The 15,639-nt window shown below is 48.1% G+C and overlaps 1 protein-coding gene and 1 pseudogene across 2 annotated transcripts in view; both read left to right on the top strand.

Moving 5' to 3' along the window:
* The first annotated feature begins 3,850 nt into the window (after nt 1–3,850).
* On the top strand, nt 3,851–7,943 carry LOC103876126 (annotated as a pseudogene).
* INTS3 (integrator complex subunit 3) overlaps nt 7,633–15,639 on the top strand; it is a 49,160-nt gene continuing 41,153 nt past the window's right edge. The window contains exon 1 of one of the 2 annotated variants that reach the window (XM_031653019.1): nt 7,633–8,450. In XM_031653019.1, coding sequence (XP_031508879.1) covers nt 8,298–8,450 — 153 coding nt within the window. In that variant the 5' untranslated portion in view covers nt 7,633–8,297. The remainder of the gene's footprint in view (nt 8,451–15,639) is intronic. The other variant, XM_031653020.1, reaches the window with a different exon arrangement.

Here is a 15,639-nt window from a genome sequence, read left to right on the forward strand (position 1 = left end):
CACGGTGGCTCACGCCTGTAATTCCAGCACTTTGGGAGGCCAAGGTGGGCAGATCACCCGAGGTCAGGAGTTCAAGACCAGCCTGGTCAACATGGTGAAACCCCATCTCTACTACAAATTCAAAAATTAACAAGGGGTGGTGGTGCTTGCCTGTAATCCCAGCTACTCGGGAGGATGAGGCAGGAGAATTGCTTGAACCCGGGAGGCAGAGGTTGCAGTGAGCGGAGATTGTGCCACTGTACTGCAACCTGGGCAACAAGAATGAAACTTGGTCTCAAAAAAAAAAAAAAAGTTGGGGTTTGACCAGGCGCAGTGGCTCACGTGGTAATCCTAGCACTTTGAGAGGCCGAGGCGGGTGGATCACCTGAGTTCAGGAGTTCAAGACCAGCCTGGCAACATGACAAAATCCCGTCTCTACTAAAAATACAAAAATTAGCCTGGTTTGGTAGTGGGCACCTATAATCCCAGCTACTCCCAGCTACTCTGGAGTCTGAGACAGGAGAATCGCTTGAACCCAGGGGGCGGAGGTTGCATTGAGCCGAGATCGTGCCACTTCCCTCCAGCCTGGATCAAAGAGCGAAGTTCCATCTCAAAAAAAAAGAGGGAGGTGCGGTTGGCCAGGTGTGGTGGGTCACACTTGTAATCCCAGCACTTCGGGAGGCCGAGTTGCGCAGATCACTTGAGCCCAGGAGTTGGAGACCAGCCTTGGCACCATTGCGAAACTCCATCTCTACAAAAAATACAAAAATTAGCCTGGCATGGTGGTACATGCCTTTAGTCCCAGTAACTTGGGAGGCTGAGGTGGGAGAATTGATCACTTGAGCCTGTGATGTCAAGGCTGCAGTGAGCCGTGATCGTACCACTGCACTCCAGCCTGTGTGACAGAACAAGACTGTGTCTCAGAAAAAAAAAAAAACAGTTGCTGTTGTGCAGGATCTGGAGTTTGTGGAAAAATAAAGAATTGGAGTCTCACTCTGTTGCCCAGGCTGGGGTGTAGTGCTGCAGTTACAGCTCACTGTAGCCTTGAACTCTTGGGCTGAAGTGATCCTGCCTCAGCCTCCCAAGTAGCTGAAACTATAGGCAAAAAAAAAAAAAAAAGAAAAAGAAAAGAAAAAAAACTTACATAACAAGCTATAACGTTGTTTAAGGTGCTTTTCCTTGGCATGGTGTTTTGTTTTGTTTTGGTTTTTTCTTTTGAGACAGAGTTTCATTCTGTTGCCCAGCTCGGCATCTCGTCTTAACTGGGCTTTTACCCATTCTTCCTTGGTTTGGGCAAATGATGGTACAATATGTGGGCCTGGTTTAAGCTCTGTGCCTTTGAGATCTAAATTTTCTTTTTTCTTTTTTTTTTTTTTTTTTTTTGAGACGGAGTCTTGCTCTGTCGCCCAGGCTGGAGTGCAGTGGCGCGATCTCGGCTCACTGCAAGCTCCGCCTCCCGGGTTCACGCCATTCTCCTGCCTCAGCCTCCTGAGTAGCTGGGACTACAGGCGCCCGCCACCGCGCCCGGCTAATTTTTTGTATTTTTAGTAGAGACGGAGTTTCACCGTGGTCTCGATCTCCTGACCTTGTGATCCGCCCGCCTCGGCCTCCCAAAGTGCTGGGATTACAGGCGTGAGCCACCGCGCCCGGCGAGATCTAAATTTTCTACCTTGTTTTACCTAAGATTCATCCCTTTAGACATGCAAATTTAGGACTGCCTAGCTAACAATTGCTTAGGGTAATAAAACAGGTAATTAGAAGATTGATAGCCTGAATGGCAAAAAGAAAAACTATTTATTTATTTATTTTATTTTTGCAATTTTTTTTTTTTTTTTTTTTTTTTTTTTTTTTGAGACGGAGTCTCGCGCTGTGTCACCCAGGCTGGAGTGCAGTGGCGCGATCTCGGCTCACTGCAAGCTCCGCCTCCCAGGTTCAGGCCATTCTCCTGCCTCAGTCTCCGAGTAGCTGGGACTACAGGCGCCCGCCACATCGCCCGGCTAGTTTTTTGTATTTTTAGTAGAGACGGGGTTTCACCATGTTAGCCAGGATGGTCTCGATCTCCTGACCTCGTGATCCGCCCGCCTCGGCCTCCCAAAGTGCTGGGATTACAGGCTTGAGCCACCGCGCCCGGCCTGCAATTTTTTGAGACGGAGTCTCGCTCTATAGCCCAGGCTGGAATGCAATGGTGTGATCTCAGCTCATTGCAATCTCCGCCTCATGGGTTCAAGCAATTCTCCTGCCTCAGCCTCCTGAGTAGCTGGGACTACAGGCTCGTGCCACCACGCCTGGGTAATTTTTGTATTTTTAGTAGACGGGGTTTCATTGTGGTGGCCAGGCTGGTCTTGAACTCCTGACCTCAAATGATCCGCCCTCCTTAGCCTCCCAAAGTGATGGGATTACAGGCATGAGCCACTGCACCCAGTCTGTTTTTGTTTTTTGTTTTATGTTTTTTGTTGTTGAGATAGTACCTCACTATGTTGTCCAGAATGGTCTCAAAGTCCTGGGCTTAAATGCTGTCACCTCAGTCTCCTGTATAGCTGGGATTACAGGCATGCATCATCACACATGGCAAGAAAAACTGTTTGAAAGCCAGCAAATGATAACTTTTTATGAAAGCTATAAGATGTACTTCTGTTTGTCTGTCTATATGTCTATATGTGCTATGTTTATGTGACAATTTTTGATAAATAAAACTAGCTTTAAATTTGTTAGTAAAATAAAGGCTGTGTGTGGTGTCTCATGCCTATAATCCCAGTACTTTTGGAAGCTGAGGATCACTTGAGCCCAGGTGTTTAAGACCAGCCTGAGCAACATAGTGAGATTTTTTTTTTTTTTTTTTTTTTTTTTTGAGATGGAATTTCGCTCTTATTGCCCAGGCTGGAGTGCAATGGTGTGATCTCTGCTCACCGTAACCTTCGCCTCATGGGTTCAAGCAATTCTCCTGCCTCAGCCTCCCAAGTAGCTGGCATTACAGGCACACGCCACCATGCTCAGCTGATTTTGTATTTTTAGTAGAGACATGGTTTCTCCATGTTGGTCAGGGTGGTCTCGAACTCCCGACCTTCAGTGATCCGCCCGCCTCAGCTTCCCAAAGTGTTGGGATTATAGGTGTGACCTACCGCGCCCGGCCAAAATAAAATAAAATAAAATAAATTATTAAGTCATATTATGTTAAATTAAGTAACAGATAATCACAAAATGTCTGAGTCATTTCTAAGTAAGTTAAAATACTGAAACATTAATTATTAAACATAAGTTTTATACTTTGGCATCTTATTTATATACAATATAGAAAACTTAAATATATTTAGATAGATCTCTTAATAAACAAAAATTGGGCTGATTGTGGTGACTCACGCCTGTTATTTTGTGAGGCTAACACAAGTGAATAACTGTAGCCCAGGAGTTCAACCAGGGAGGCCGAGGTTGCAGTGAGCCGAGATGGTGCCACTGCACTCCAGCCTGGGTGACAGAGACTCCATCTCAAAACAAACAAACAAACAAACAAAAAACCTACTAGATATAAAAGAAACAATTCTGTATACAAAGTGTATAAACAAAAGCAAGATATATTTTTGGCAAGGAAAGTTGTAAAAGCATGTAAAAGTGTTGAGAAAAAATAATTTTTTCTATTTTACAAGTTACTTAAAGTTTGTTTCAATTGGAAGGAATAAAGATATAGATAAAACTAAATGGATACATAAGTTGGGAAGAGAAAGGGAATAGAAAAAGATTCTGTGGGGAACTGGCTGCGTTGAAAATCATGGCATGGGTACGAGCAGAGTCTGCAGTGCAGGAGTTGATACCCCGGTTACTGCCAGTAGAGCTCTGCCACCAGACAGAAGGTTTCCATCCCTCATTATCCCCGAGGATGCCTCAGGAATACCTGAGGCAGGTCCAGACCAAAGCAGCTCAATGTCCAGATGCTGTGGTAGCTCAAACTGACCCAAAGAAGTTGAAAAGGAAGGACAGGCCGGGCGCGGTGGCTCAAGCCTGTAATCCCAGCACTTTGGGAGGCCGAGATGGGTGGATCACGAGGTCAGGAGATCGAGACCATCCTGGTTAACACGGTGAAACCCCGTCTCTACTAAAAAATACAAAAAAACTAGCCGGGCGATGTGGCGGGCGCCTGTAGTCCCAGCTACTCGGGAGGCTGAGGCAGGAGAATGGCATAAACCTGGGAGACGGAGCTTGCAGTGAGCTGAGATCTGGCCACTGTACTCCAGCCTGGGCGACAGAGCAAGAAGCAAGACTCTGTCTCAAAAAAAAAAAGAAAGAAAGAAAGAAAAGAAAAGGAAGGACAGGCACGGTGGATCACGCCTGTAATCCCAACACTTTGGGAGGCCAAGGCGGGCAGATCACCTGAGGTGAGGAGTTCAAAACCAGCCTGGGCAACATGGTGAAACTCCGTCTCCACTAAAAACACAATAACTAGCCAGGCATGGTGGTGGGCGCCTGTAGTCCCAGCTACTCAGGAAGCTGAGGCAGGAGAATCACTTGAACCCAGGAGGCGGAGATTGCAGTGAGCTGAGATCGTGCCACTGTATTCCAGCCTGGGCGACAAGAGCAAAACTCCATCTCAAAAAAAAAAACAAGTTGAAAGCAAGGTGTGAATGTTTCTCTTTTAGGATGCCAACCTGCCCCTGAAGGTTATTCCCCAACACTTCAGTGGCAACATCAAGTGGCACTGTTTTCAACGTAAGACAGAATGTGCACAAACATAGAAATCGCTGGAAATCATGACAGTTGGATAGTAATGTGACTACGCCAAAATCTAAAGATGAAGAAGGCTGGAAGAAATTTTGTCTGGATGAAAGTTTACGTGCTGGTGTGGTCACTGACAGCTACACATGAAAGTCCTGGAATTGATTATGTACAAATTGGTTTTCTTCCCTTGGTTAGCAGATGAATCAGACAACAGTAGCTACTATCTTGGAATATCTGAGTAATTGGTTTGGAGAAAGAGACTTTACTTTGGATTTGAGAAGATGGCCTTATTGGCTTGCCTTGAAAAACCTTTACTAAATGAGGTTCATTCACTGATTCGGCAGCTTGCAAGAAGGTGCTCTGAAGTGTGAGGCTCTTAGTGGATAGCAAAGATGATGAGAGGGTTCCTGCTTTGAATTTATGTACTTCTGTATGTATGTATGTATGTATTTATTTATTTATTTTATTATTTTATTTTTTTGAGATGGAGTTTCGCTCTTGTTGCCCAGGATGGAGTGCAATGGTGCAATCTCGGCGCACCGCAACCTCCACCTCCCAGGTTCAAGCGGAGTCTCGCTCTGTCGCCCAGGCTGGAGTGCAGTGGCCGGATCTCGGCTCACTGAAGCTCCGCCTCCCGGGTTTACGCCATTCTCCTGCCTCATCCTCCCGAGTAACTGGGACTACAGGTGCCTGCCACCTCGCCCGGCTAGTTTTTTTGTATTTTTTAGTAGAGACGGGGTTTCACCGTGTTAGCCAGGATGGTCTTGCTGGGACTTCCCTAAGGTCTTACACCTACTATTAAAGAAAGGAATGAGTGAGCCAACTTAAAGGAATATTCACATATAGAGTTAAAATGTTAAGCCACTACAAGTGTAAAAATAAATAGGATTGCCTGCAGTGGTAACTAGTATCTGTGCAGTGTATTCCAGTTTAAAATGTGATCTCACATCCGTTAGGTCACATAATGTTCTCAAAGCACAGGCAACCTTTGTCTCCGTTTTACTGGAAGTAAAACAAGCAGGAATGTGGATTTTGTTTTTTAAAGGCTACCCAAGTGAAGCAGTGGGACTGAAGAAGAAACAAAGAAATCTGTAACTGGTTGTGATCAATGAGTTGTAAACACCACTGCACTAGGACAAGCCTGTGGATTTTTTTTTTTTTTTTAATGCAGTCTTTAAAAATAGCGAAATTTGGCCGGGTGCGGTGGCTTACGCCTGTAATCCCAGCACTTTGGGAATCCCTGGGCGGGCGGATCACGAGGTCAAGAGATCCAGACCATCCTGGCTAACACAGTGAAACCTCGTCTCTACTAAAAATACAAAAAAATTAGCCGGGCGCGGTGGCGGGTGCCTGTAGTCCCAGCTACTTGGGAGGCTGAGGCAGGAGAATGGCGTGAACCCGGGAGGCAGAGCTTGCAGTGAGCCGAGATCACCCGCATGCACTCCAGCCTGGGCGACAGAGTGAGACTCCGCCTCAAAAAAAAAACACACAAAAAAATTAGCCGGGTATGGTGGCGGGCGCCTGTAGTCCCAGCTATTCGGGAGGCTGAGGCAGGAGAACCGCGTGAACCTGGGAGGCGGAGCTTGTAGTGAGCCGAGATCGCGCCACTGCACTCCAGCTTGGGCGACAGAGAGACTCCATCTCAAAAAAAAAAAAAAAAAAAATTAAGCGGGCGTAGTGGTGGGTGTCTGTAATTCCAGTTACTCGGGAGGCCAAGGCAGGAGAATCGCTTGAACCCGGGAGATGGAGTTTGCGGTGAGCCTAGATCACGCCATTGCACTCCAGCCTGGGTGAAAACAGTGAGACTCCGTCTTAAAAAAAAAAAAAAAAAAAAAAAAAAAAAAGCGAAATTTGATCTGTCTTTGGATCTGCGAAAAATAATCCTAAAGTGCTCTTGAAAAAAAAAATGCCACTGAGACACACAAATGGAGAACCAAGAAATACAAATGGACTTACAATCAAGGCTACATTAGGTTCGCAACACATCACAACACTCTGCACTAGGTGAAAGTACAGTGACTTCAGTGACATGGGTCAGTCCCAGATACTCAAAACAAAAATGAAGTTTGGAACATTTTTGCTGGACGTAGTGCTGGCACGACTCGAACGACTTGTTTTGAACCAGTGGATCATGCACTTTTTTTTTTTTTTTTTGAGACGAGTTTTTGCTCTTGTCGCCCAGGCTGGATGGAGTGCAGTGGCGCGATCTCGGCTCACTGCAACCTCCGCCTTCCGGATTCAAGCGATTCTCCTGCCTCAGCCTCCCAAGTAACTGGGACTACAGGCGCCTGCCACCACGCTAGGCTAATTTTTGCATTTTTAGTAGAGACGGGGTTTCACCATGTTGGCCAGGATAGTCTCAATCTCCTGACTTCGTGACCCGCCCGCCTCGGCCTCCCAAAGTGCTGGGATTACAGGCGTGAGCCACCGCGCCCGGCCTAAGGGTCAATGCACTTTTTTTTGCAAAGTCTGATCATTGCACTTGTGAGAGCGCACACACTTGCCTGTGTGATGCACTCCTAGCTCTGGGAGTTGGCTTCATACCATCCGACGGCATTTGCTCTGTGACTGCCTACGGGTTGGGGTACCGTTGCCTCCCCGACCCTGCCACTTCGTTGCAGGCTTCGTGTCTCTCAAAGCCACGCAGGAACATTGCCCAGGTTCCTGCACCCACCCAAATTCTAAAACGAGGAGGGAGAAGGGCGGAGGGTGACATCGCGCATGCGCGTCAGCGCACGCAAGCGCAGCCTCTCTCCTTCCTGATCGCCTCGCGCTCCCACCCCACCTGAGAGCAAAGGAGGGAAGCGATTGGGCACGCTAGTTGCCCATCAAACCAGGCTCTCTTCTCCCTCAACACAATTGGCAGACGGGGAAAAGGCCGGTCCGCCGAGATCTTCCTACCCCTTGGAGACTCAGTGCCACCGCGGAAGCAGCTATTGGCCGAGGCCAGAGGCCGCGACTGCTCACTTCCGGCGCGGGCCTACAGGATTTCTCCCCCTCCCTCGCCCTCGCCCTCGCCCTCCGCCTTCCCACCCCCCGCCCTTCCACCATGGCTGCCTCTGTGTGGTGTGGGGAGACGCTGGTCCTCCCTGTCCTCCCATAGCGCTTATTGCCTCACCCTCACCCCCTAGGGGCCGGATCCAAAGGCGCTTCACTTCCCAAGCCTTGGGGCATCAGCCAGGAAGGTTTCCTACCTCCTACTTCAGGGGCAGGACTCCTCTTTCCCCCCCCAACGGGGAAAAGAGGCAGAAACTTAGGGTTTTCCCTCCTTTTCTTAGGGTCAGACGCTCTTAGGGTCCACTTCTTCAGGGGCGGAAGCCTCTCCTACCCTTCCCATAGGGGCACAGGCTTTTATCCCACTGTACTTCGGAGCCAGCGGCTTTCCCTCAGCACTGCCACCCCAAAGTCAGGACCCAGAGGACTCTGCCTTCGCCCCCAACGCAGGCGCGGCCTTTTGGAGAGGAGGGAGGAGTGGAGAGGACAGGGGCCCTTGCTCTCCCCTCCCCAACTTGTGCCTCTTGTCCCCCAGTCCCTGGCAATCCAGAGTTCCTGATATCTAGGACTTTCCATCCATCCACTCCCTGACCTTTTCCCGTCTCCTGGCTGCAGCCATGGAGTTGCAGAAGGGAAAAGGGGCAGCAGCAGCAGCAGCAGCTGCTTCGGGAGCAGCGGGAGGTGGAGGAGGAGGAGCGGGAGCAGGAGCACCAGGAGGGGGGAGGCTGCTACTTTCAACCAGTTTGGATGCCAAGGATGAGTTAGAGGAGGTAGGTGTGGGGGGAGGGAAGGGAGTTAAGAAATTGGGTTTTGGAGGGATACTGGAGCGGATACCGGGTGGGGGGGACGAGGGGGGGCGGGGGAGGAGGCTTTCAAGTTTTTTTCTGAAGCAACACAAACACTGCTCCAGCTTCCTGCTCCTGAAGGAAGAAGTGTGGGCCAACTTCCTGGACAGGTTGTCATAGTAACAGCAGCCACTAGTATGAAAATGGGTGGGGGGTGTTGGTGAAGGAAGGGATACAGCATCCAGATTTACCGAATTTATTTTTGATATTCCTTTCCACATACACACCACAGCTATTTGTACTATCAACCCTGTTTCAGACTTAGGTCAATATGTTGAGTTGAGATGTAATGTGTGTGTGTGTAGATGTTTGGGGGGCTGATAAGAGCGGGCAGTAGACCTTGGACCCTCCTGTTAGATGCTGTCATTGACTTCATGTACACACAACCAATTGCTAGTGATTTAACTGGGCATTTAGAATGAGTGAAGACTTAAGTGAGTAGTGTTTAGTTTGGTGGCATTAGCCACAGTAGTGGGGTGAATGGTACCTAGGGGACTCTCCTTCAGAACCAGATAGCACACACAGAGGAGAGAACACATCGCTTCTGAATAAGAAGGTGGAGTGAGGCCGGGCGCGGTGGCTCAAGCCTGTAATCCCAGCACTTTGGGAGGCCGAGACGGGCGGATCACGAGGTCAGGAGATCGAGACCATCCTGGCTAACACGGTGAAACCCCGTCTCTACTAAAAATACAAAAAAACTAGCCGGGCGAGGTGGCGGGCGCTTGTAGTCCCAGCTACTCGGGAGGCTGAGGCAGGAGAATGGCACAAACCCGGGAGGCGGAGCTTGCAGTGAGCTGAGATCCGGCCACTGCACTCCAGCCCGGGCTACAGAGCAAAGACTCCGTCTCAAAAAAAAAAAAAAAAAAAAAAAAAAAAAAAAAAAGAAGGTGGAGTGAAGCAATGGAATGGACCTGAATGAGGACTTCAGGGGTCCTGATAGTTGCCCCTCCTGTCCTCTTACCCAGCTTCTTCATTCTGCCATCCCAGAGTTGATCATGTATACCTTTCCACTGCTACAAACGAGAATACGTACTTAAGACTATGAGATCTAGGCCAGGCGTGGTGGCTCACGCCTGTAATCCCAGCGCTTTGGGAGGCCAAGGCAGGCAGATCACAAGGTCAAGAGATCAAGACCATCCTGGCCAACATGGTGAAACCCCGTCTCTACTAGAAATACAAAAATTAGATGAGCATGGTGGCTCGTGCCTGCAGTCCCAGCTATTGGGAGGCTGAGGCAGGAGAATCACTTGAACCTGTGGGCAGAAGTTGCAGTAAGCCAATATCACGCCACTGCACTCCAGCCTGACGACAGAGCGAGAGACCCTGTCTCAAAAAAAAAAAAAAAAAAAGAATATGAGATCCAGAACTGGGACATTGATTGCTTAACGATTTGTAAGGCCTAATATTCAACTCAGTGGTTATCCAGGGATAGGATGAGTACATTAACAGGCCTTGGCTCTTCACTGGCCGTTTCCCTGCTTCTAACTTTGTCAGCTATTAGAGGGTGGGCAGGCAGACAGGTGAAATTCAGAATTTAGATTTGAAAAAATGGGTCAGATACAAGATCGTAGAACATATATGCAAAAATGAACTTTGTGAATCAGGAAGCGGCTTGATCCACCAGCAAATGTCTACTTGCGGTCTGCCTTCCCATCATGCTTTTCCCTTGTAATTCTGTGGGCATTCAGGTAAATCAGAGTTTGTTTTCTGTTGTCTGTAGTTATCAGCTAAGGTAGATATAATTATGAATGTAAACAATGTATTCCCAAAACAAGTGAGAATGACTTTAGGACTGCCTGGCAATTGGTGTTACCTACTTTTTAAGAAATGGCCACTATCATTGTCAAGGCATTTCTTGATCCCTGTGTACTAGCACTGGAGCTGTAGAAGTATAGAAAGTCAATAACGGACTGCCTTTGATCCCTCCATCAGTTTGAGTGGAGGGCAAAAGACCCAGGGGTTGGAATCCCCACCCTGATTCTTAGAGGCGTCATTGTGTCTCTGCTTTAATTCAATTCACTGAATAGTACAGCATCCTGTTCTTCTGAGCTGTGACGTGTTTGCTACTGAATGAAATGATGCGGCAGGAGGGGACCATCGAAGAGGGGAAGCATGCATTTTTTGACTTTATTTATACTGAGAGTGAACTTTTCAGCTGTTTTCCAGGGAAAGTGGGGAGGGAGGGTCTTTCTTTTTTTCTGATCTCCATAATGTGGTTGTTTTCCAGTATGTTTCATGGTCCCCCTTCTTTGCCGTTTGTCCTTTGCATTTGAATTTTCTCACAATACTTGCCACACTATTTTTTTTCCCTATGTGTGTGGTTCGGTTATCCCCCCCAGAGGGTCTCTAAGGGCAGGACTTACTGGCTTCTTCCTCTGGGTCTCCCCACAGATCTCTGCACACCAAAGTTATGAAAACTTGGTGTTGATCAACTGACCTCTGCTTGTTCTGGCTTGGTTATTTTCCATCACAGACCTACCTATTGCCCAGGAACACAGAGGTAGTTTCCTGACCATGTATGCTTACTATGTGCTGGGTCTGATAGGAAAACAGGATGGAGGACATCCAAGGTCTACCTTTCAAAGCTTATCATCTCACAGCTTGAGTTAACACATCCACAAGGAAGGTTAAAAAAAACAAAAACAACAAACAAAAAAACTGGTTAGAGTAGTGAAGAGACTGGGGTCATTATAATTGGGTGTGATTAGGAAAGACCTTTAGAGATTTGGAGTAGGAAGCACTGGTCAAGAGCATTCCAGGCAGGAACTCTTAACTCTTCTACCCTAGGGAACACTTGGTGTATCCTTTCTTCTCTTTGGCCCTGTTTTTCCCTTTGAAGGCGGAAGTCTTCTTGCCCATTCCCATCCCAATTTGGGGAGGGAATGAGATAAAAATAGTGCCAGAGATTGAAGGAGTTTAGAACATGTAGTTCCTAATCTCATGAGCCTTGGTAGCTCCTGGTTTTTCTTCTGCCAAAGAGGGACCAACCACTTTTAAATCAGGCTGAAAGCAGGAGGCCCAAGAAGTCAGAGCATCCTCTTTTTTTTTTTTTTTTTTTTTTTTTTGAGACAAGTCTCGCTCTGTCACCCAGGCTGGAGTGCAGTGGCATGATCTGAGCTCACTGCAAGCTCCACCTCCCGGGTTCATGCCATTCTCCTGCCTCAGCCTCCCGAGTTGCTGGGACTACAGGGGCCCGCCACCACACCCAGCTAATTTTTTGCGTTTTTAGTAGAGACGGGGTTTCACCGTGTTGGCCAGGATGGTCTCGATCTCCTGACCTCATGATCCGCCCACGTGGGCCTCCCAAAGTGTTGGGATTATAGGCATGAGTCAGCGCGCCTGGCCCCGCGTCCTCTTTTTTTAACTTTTTTTTTTGGTTTTTTGAGACGAAGTCACCCTCTGTCGCCCAGGCTGGAGTGCAGTGGCACGATCTTGGCTCCCTGCAACCTCCGCCTCCTGGGTTCAAGCAATTCTCCTGCCTCAGCCTCTAGAGTAGCTGGGATTACAGGCACCACCACGCCTGGCTAATTTTTGTATTTTTAGTAGAGATGGGGTTTCACCATGTTGGCCAGGCTGGTCTCAAACTCCTGACCTCGGGTGATCCACCCACCTTGGCCTCCCAAAGTGCTGGGATTACAGGCATGAGCCACCACACCTGGCCAGAGCTTCCTCTTAAGCCCTGGATAGGTCTCAGGGTTGCATTTGGTAGAGGTATGTCCCTACCTGGTTTTCCCCAAGGAATAATTCATATCCATATGGGAGGAATCTCCAGGGAATGGACTTTGAGTCACTTCTAGTTTTTGTCCCCTTAAATCATAATTTCATATACAAGTGACTCATGGTTGTGGAATACTTTGAACCCAGCTTGTTCAGTAACTCCTTACCTGCATGAGTCCTTGGGGATTTTTTATTTTTTTTTTTAAGACAGAGTTTCCGTCTTGTTGCCCAGGCTGGAGTGCAATGGCGTGATCTCAGCTCACTGAAACCTCCACCTCCTGAGTTCAAGCGATTCTCCTGCCTCAGCCTCCCGAGTAGCTGGGATTACGGGTGCCCACCAGCATGTCCAGCTAATTTTTTTGTATTTTTAGTAGAGATGGGGTTTCACCGTGTTGGCCAGGCTGGTCTCGAACTCCTGACCTCAGGTGATCTGCCCGCCTCAGCCTCCCAAAGTGCTGGGATTACAGGCAGGAGCCACTGTGCCCAGTCATCTTTGGCGATTTTATGAGTTAGATTGTATATTCCTTTTCTGAAGATGAGGAATTTAGTTGTTTTTTTTTTTTAATTTTTTTTTTTTAATTTTTTTGAGATGGAGTCTCACTCCGTTGCCCAGACTGGAGTGCAGTGGCATGATCTCGGCTCATTGCAATCTCCACTTCCCAGATTCAAGTGATTTTCCTGCCTCAGCGTCCAGAGTAGCTGAGAGTATAGGCGTGCACCACCATGCCCGGCTAATTTTTTTGTGTTTTTAGTAGAGACGGGGTTTCATCATGTTGGTCAGGCTGGTCTTGAATTCCTGACCTGTGATCCTCCCGCCTCGGCCTCCTAAAGTGCTGGGATTACAGGCATGAGCCACCGTGCCTGGCCAGAATTTAGTCTTTCAAGGCCACTGACTTCCCATAGGGAGCAGTATTTATGCTTTTTCTCTCTTTTTTCTTTCTCTTTTTTTTTTTTTTTGCAGACGGGGTCTTGCTCTGTCTCCCAGGCTGGAGTGTATTGGTGTGATCTCAGCTCACTGCAACCTCTGCCTCCTGGGTTCAAGTGATTCTCCTGCCTCAGCCTCCCAAGTAGCTGGGACTGCAGGTGTATACCACCACACCCAGTTAATTTTTGTATTTTTAGTGGAGATGGGGTTTCACCATATTGACCAGGCTGCTCTCGAACTCCTGACCTTGTGATCCACTCGCCTTGGCTTCCCAAAGTGCTGGGATTATAGGCATGAGCCACCACGCCCAGCCGTCCTTGGGGATTTTATGAGTTAGATTGTATCTTCTTTTTCTGAAGATGGGGAATTTAGGTTTTTTTTGTTTTTGTTTTTGTTTTTGTTTTGTTTTTTTGAGGCAGAGTCTTGCCCCATCGCCCAGGCTGGAGTGCAGTGGCACAATCTCAGCTCACTGCAAGTTCCGCCTCCTGGGTTCATGCCATTCTCCTGCCTCAGCCTCCCAAGTAGCTGGGACTACAGGCGCCTGCCACCACTCGCGGCTATTATTTTTGTATTTTTAGTAGAGACGGGGTTTCACTGTGTTAGCCTGGATGGTCTCGATCTCCTGACCTCATGATCTGCCCGCCTTGGCCTCCCAAAGTGCTGAGATTACAAGCGTGAGTCACAGTGCCTGGCCGGGAATTTAGTTTTTAAGGCCACTTGCCATAGAGAGCAGTATTTATGCTTTTTTTTTTTTTTTTTGGGAGATGGAATCTTGCTCCATCACCCAGGCTGGAATGCAGTGGCGCAACAGCTTCCTGCAACCTCCGCCTCCCGGGTTCAAGTGATTCTCCTGCCTCAGCCTCCCGAGTAGCTGGGACTGCAGGTGTGCACCACCACGCCCAGCTGATTTTTGTATTTTTAGTAGAGATGGGGTTTCACCATGTCGGCCAGACTACTCTCAGTCCTCGTGATTCACACTCCTCAGCCTCCCCAAATGCAGGGACTACACGTGTGAGCCACCGCACCCGGCCACTGTATGCTTTTTACCAGACTCTATATCCACCTGGCTGAGGGAGGGGAAATGGAAAGGTTAGAGGAAATGGAAAGCTTGAGTCTCCAGCTTTGGGTATATACTGGCAAAGAGAAAGGCCTTCCCCCCTTTCTCCCCCATTTCATCTGCTGCTGCTGTCATGGAAACCATGGTCAGGTAGTCTTAGTATTAGAAAAATTAGTTCAGGAGCTCCTAGAGATTGTAAATATTTACTCAGCTCTCTAAGGTACTGTCATGGAGGGCTTACTCTGAACAGAGCCATTCTGCCAGCAATTGTTGGCATCTGAACCTATGATTTGATCTTTACTAGGAGCCTCTGAAGACTAGGGGAAAAGGGTTGCTATTACTTGATTGTAGGGATCTGGCTTCCTGTGGCTCTCTTTGAAGGGACATGGTCCTTTGTCACCCTGAATGATTTGTAATTAATTTTCCCATCCCTGTTTGGAAAAGTAATTTGTATAGTTCAGGAAGAGTAAAATATCATTTATACTTCTCGTCTGTGAACAGAAAGGACTGGGCCTCATATTTTTTCCTCATTGCTGTTATCCACCCATCCAAATTCTGGACTCTCACTTTCTACAACCTTAGCTGGGCCTCTCTGTTCCAAGAGGCCACTTTTCTCCTTCACTGGGCAGTGACCCGTAGAATTGACTCAGGCCTCTGAGCAGAACTCGCGGGAGCTAGGGAAGGGGCCTAGAGAAACTGTTCAACCCAAGGTCTCTCAGCCATAGATCATTGCCTGAGACTCAGCTAGCCCTTAGGTCTGTGTAGCCATCTTTGCAAGATCTGGTACAGGATACATCATTCAGGCCCCTCCCTCTCTCCTACCTTTTCATCTTGTCTCCTAGAAGACAAAAGTTTACAGAGAGTAGATAGGAGAGAAAGCTTTTTAGCCTGGTCAGGCATTCATGTCCTGTGGTAGGAGTTTTCAGGAATCTTTTTTTTTTTTTTTGAGACGGAGTCTCGCTCTGTCGCCCAGGCTGGAGTGCAGTGGCCGGATCTCAGCTCACTGAAAGCTCCGCCTCCCGGGTTCACGCCATTCTCCGGCCTCAGCCTCCCGAGTAGCTGGGACTACAGGCGCCCGCCACCTCGCCCGGCTAGTTTTTTGTATTTCTTAATAGAGACGGGGTTTCACCGTGTTAGCCAGGATGGTCTCGATCTCCTGACCTCGTGATCCGCCCGTCTCGGCCTCCCAAAGTGCTGGGATTACAGGCTTGAGCCACCGCGCCCGGCCATTTTCAGGAATCTTTAAGGCCATCCCATTAGAATAGAAGTAGTGGCTGGGAGTGGAGAGATTTTAGTCCTCTAAATTTAGTTTTGCAATTGCTGAATTTCCCGCAAATTGAATAGTTTTTGTTCTGTTTGAGACAGGGTCTTGCTCTGTCATTCAGGCGGAGTGCAGTGGCGTGATCATGGCTCAC

This window comes from Papio anubis, chromosome 1, assembly GCF_008728515.1.
Source record: "Papio anubis isolate 15944 chromosome 1, Panubis1.0, whole genome shotgun sequence".
Lineage (NCBI taxonomy): Eukaryota > Metazoa > Chordata > Mammalia > Primates > Cercopithecidae > Papio > Papio anubis.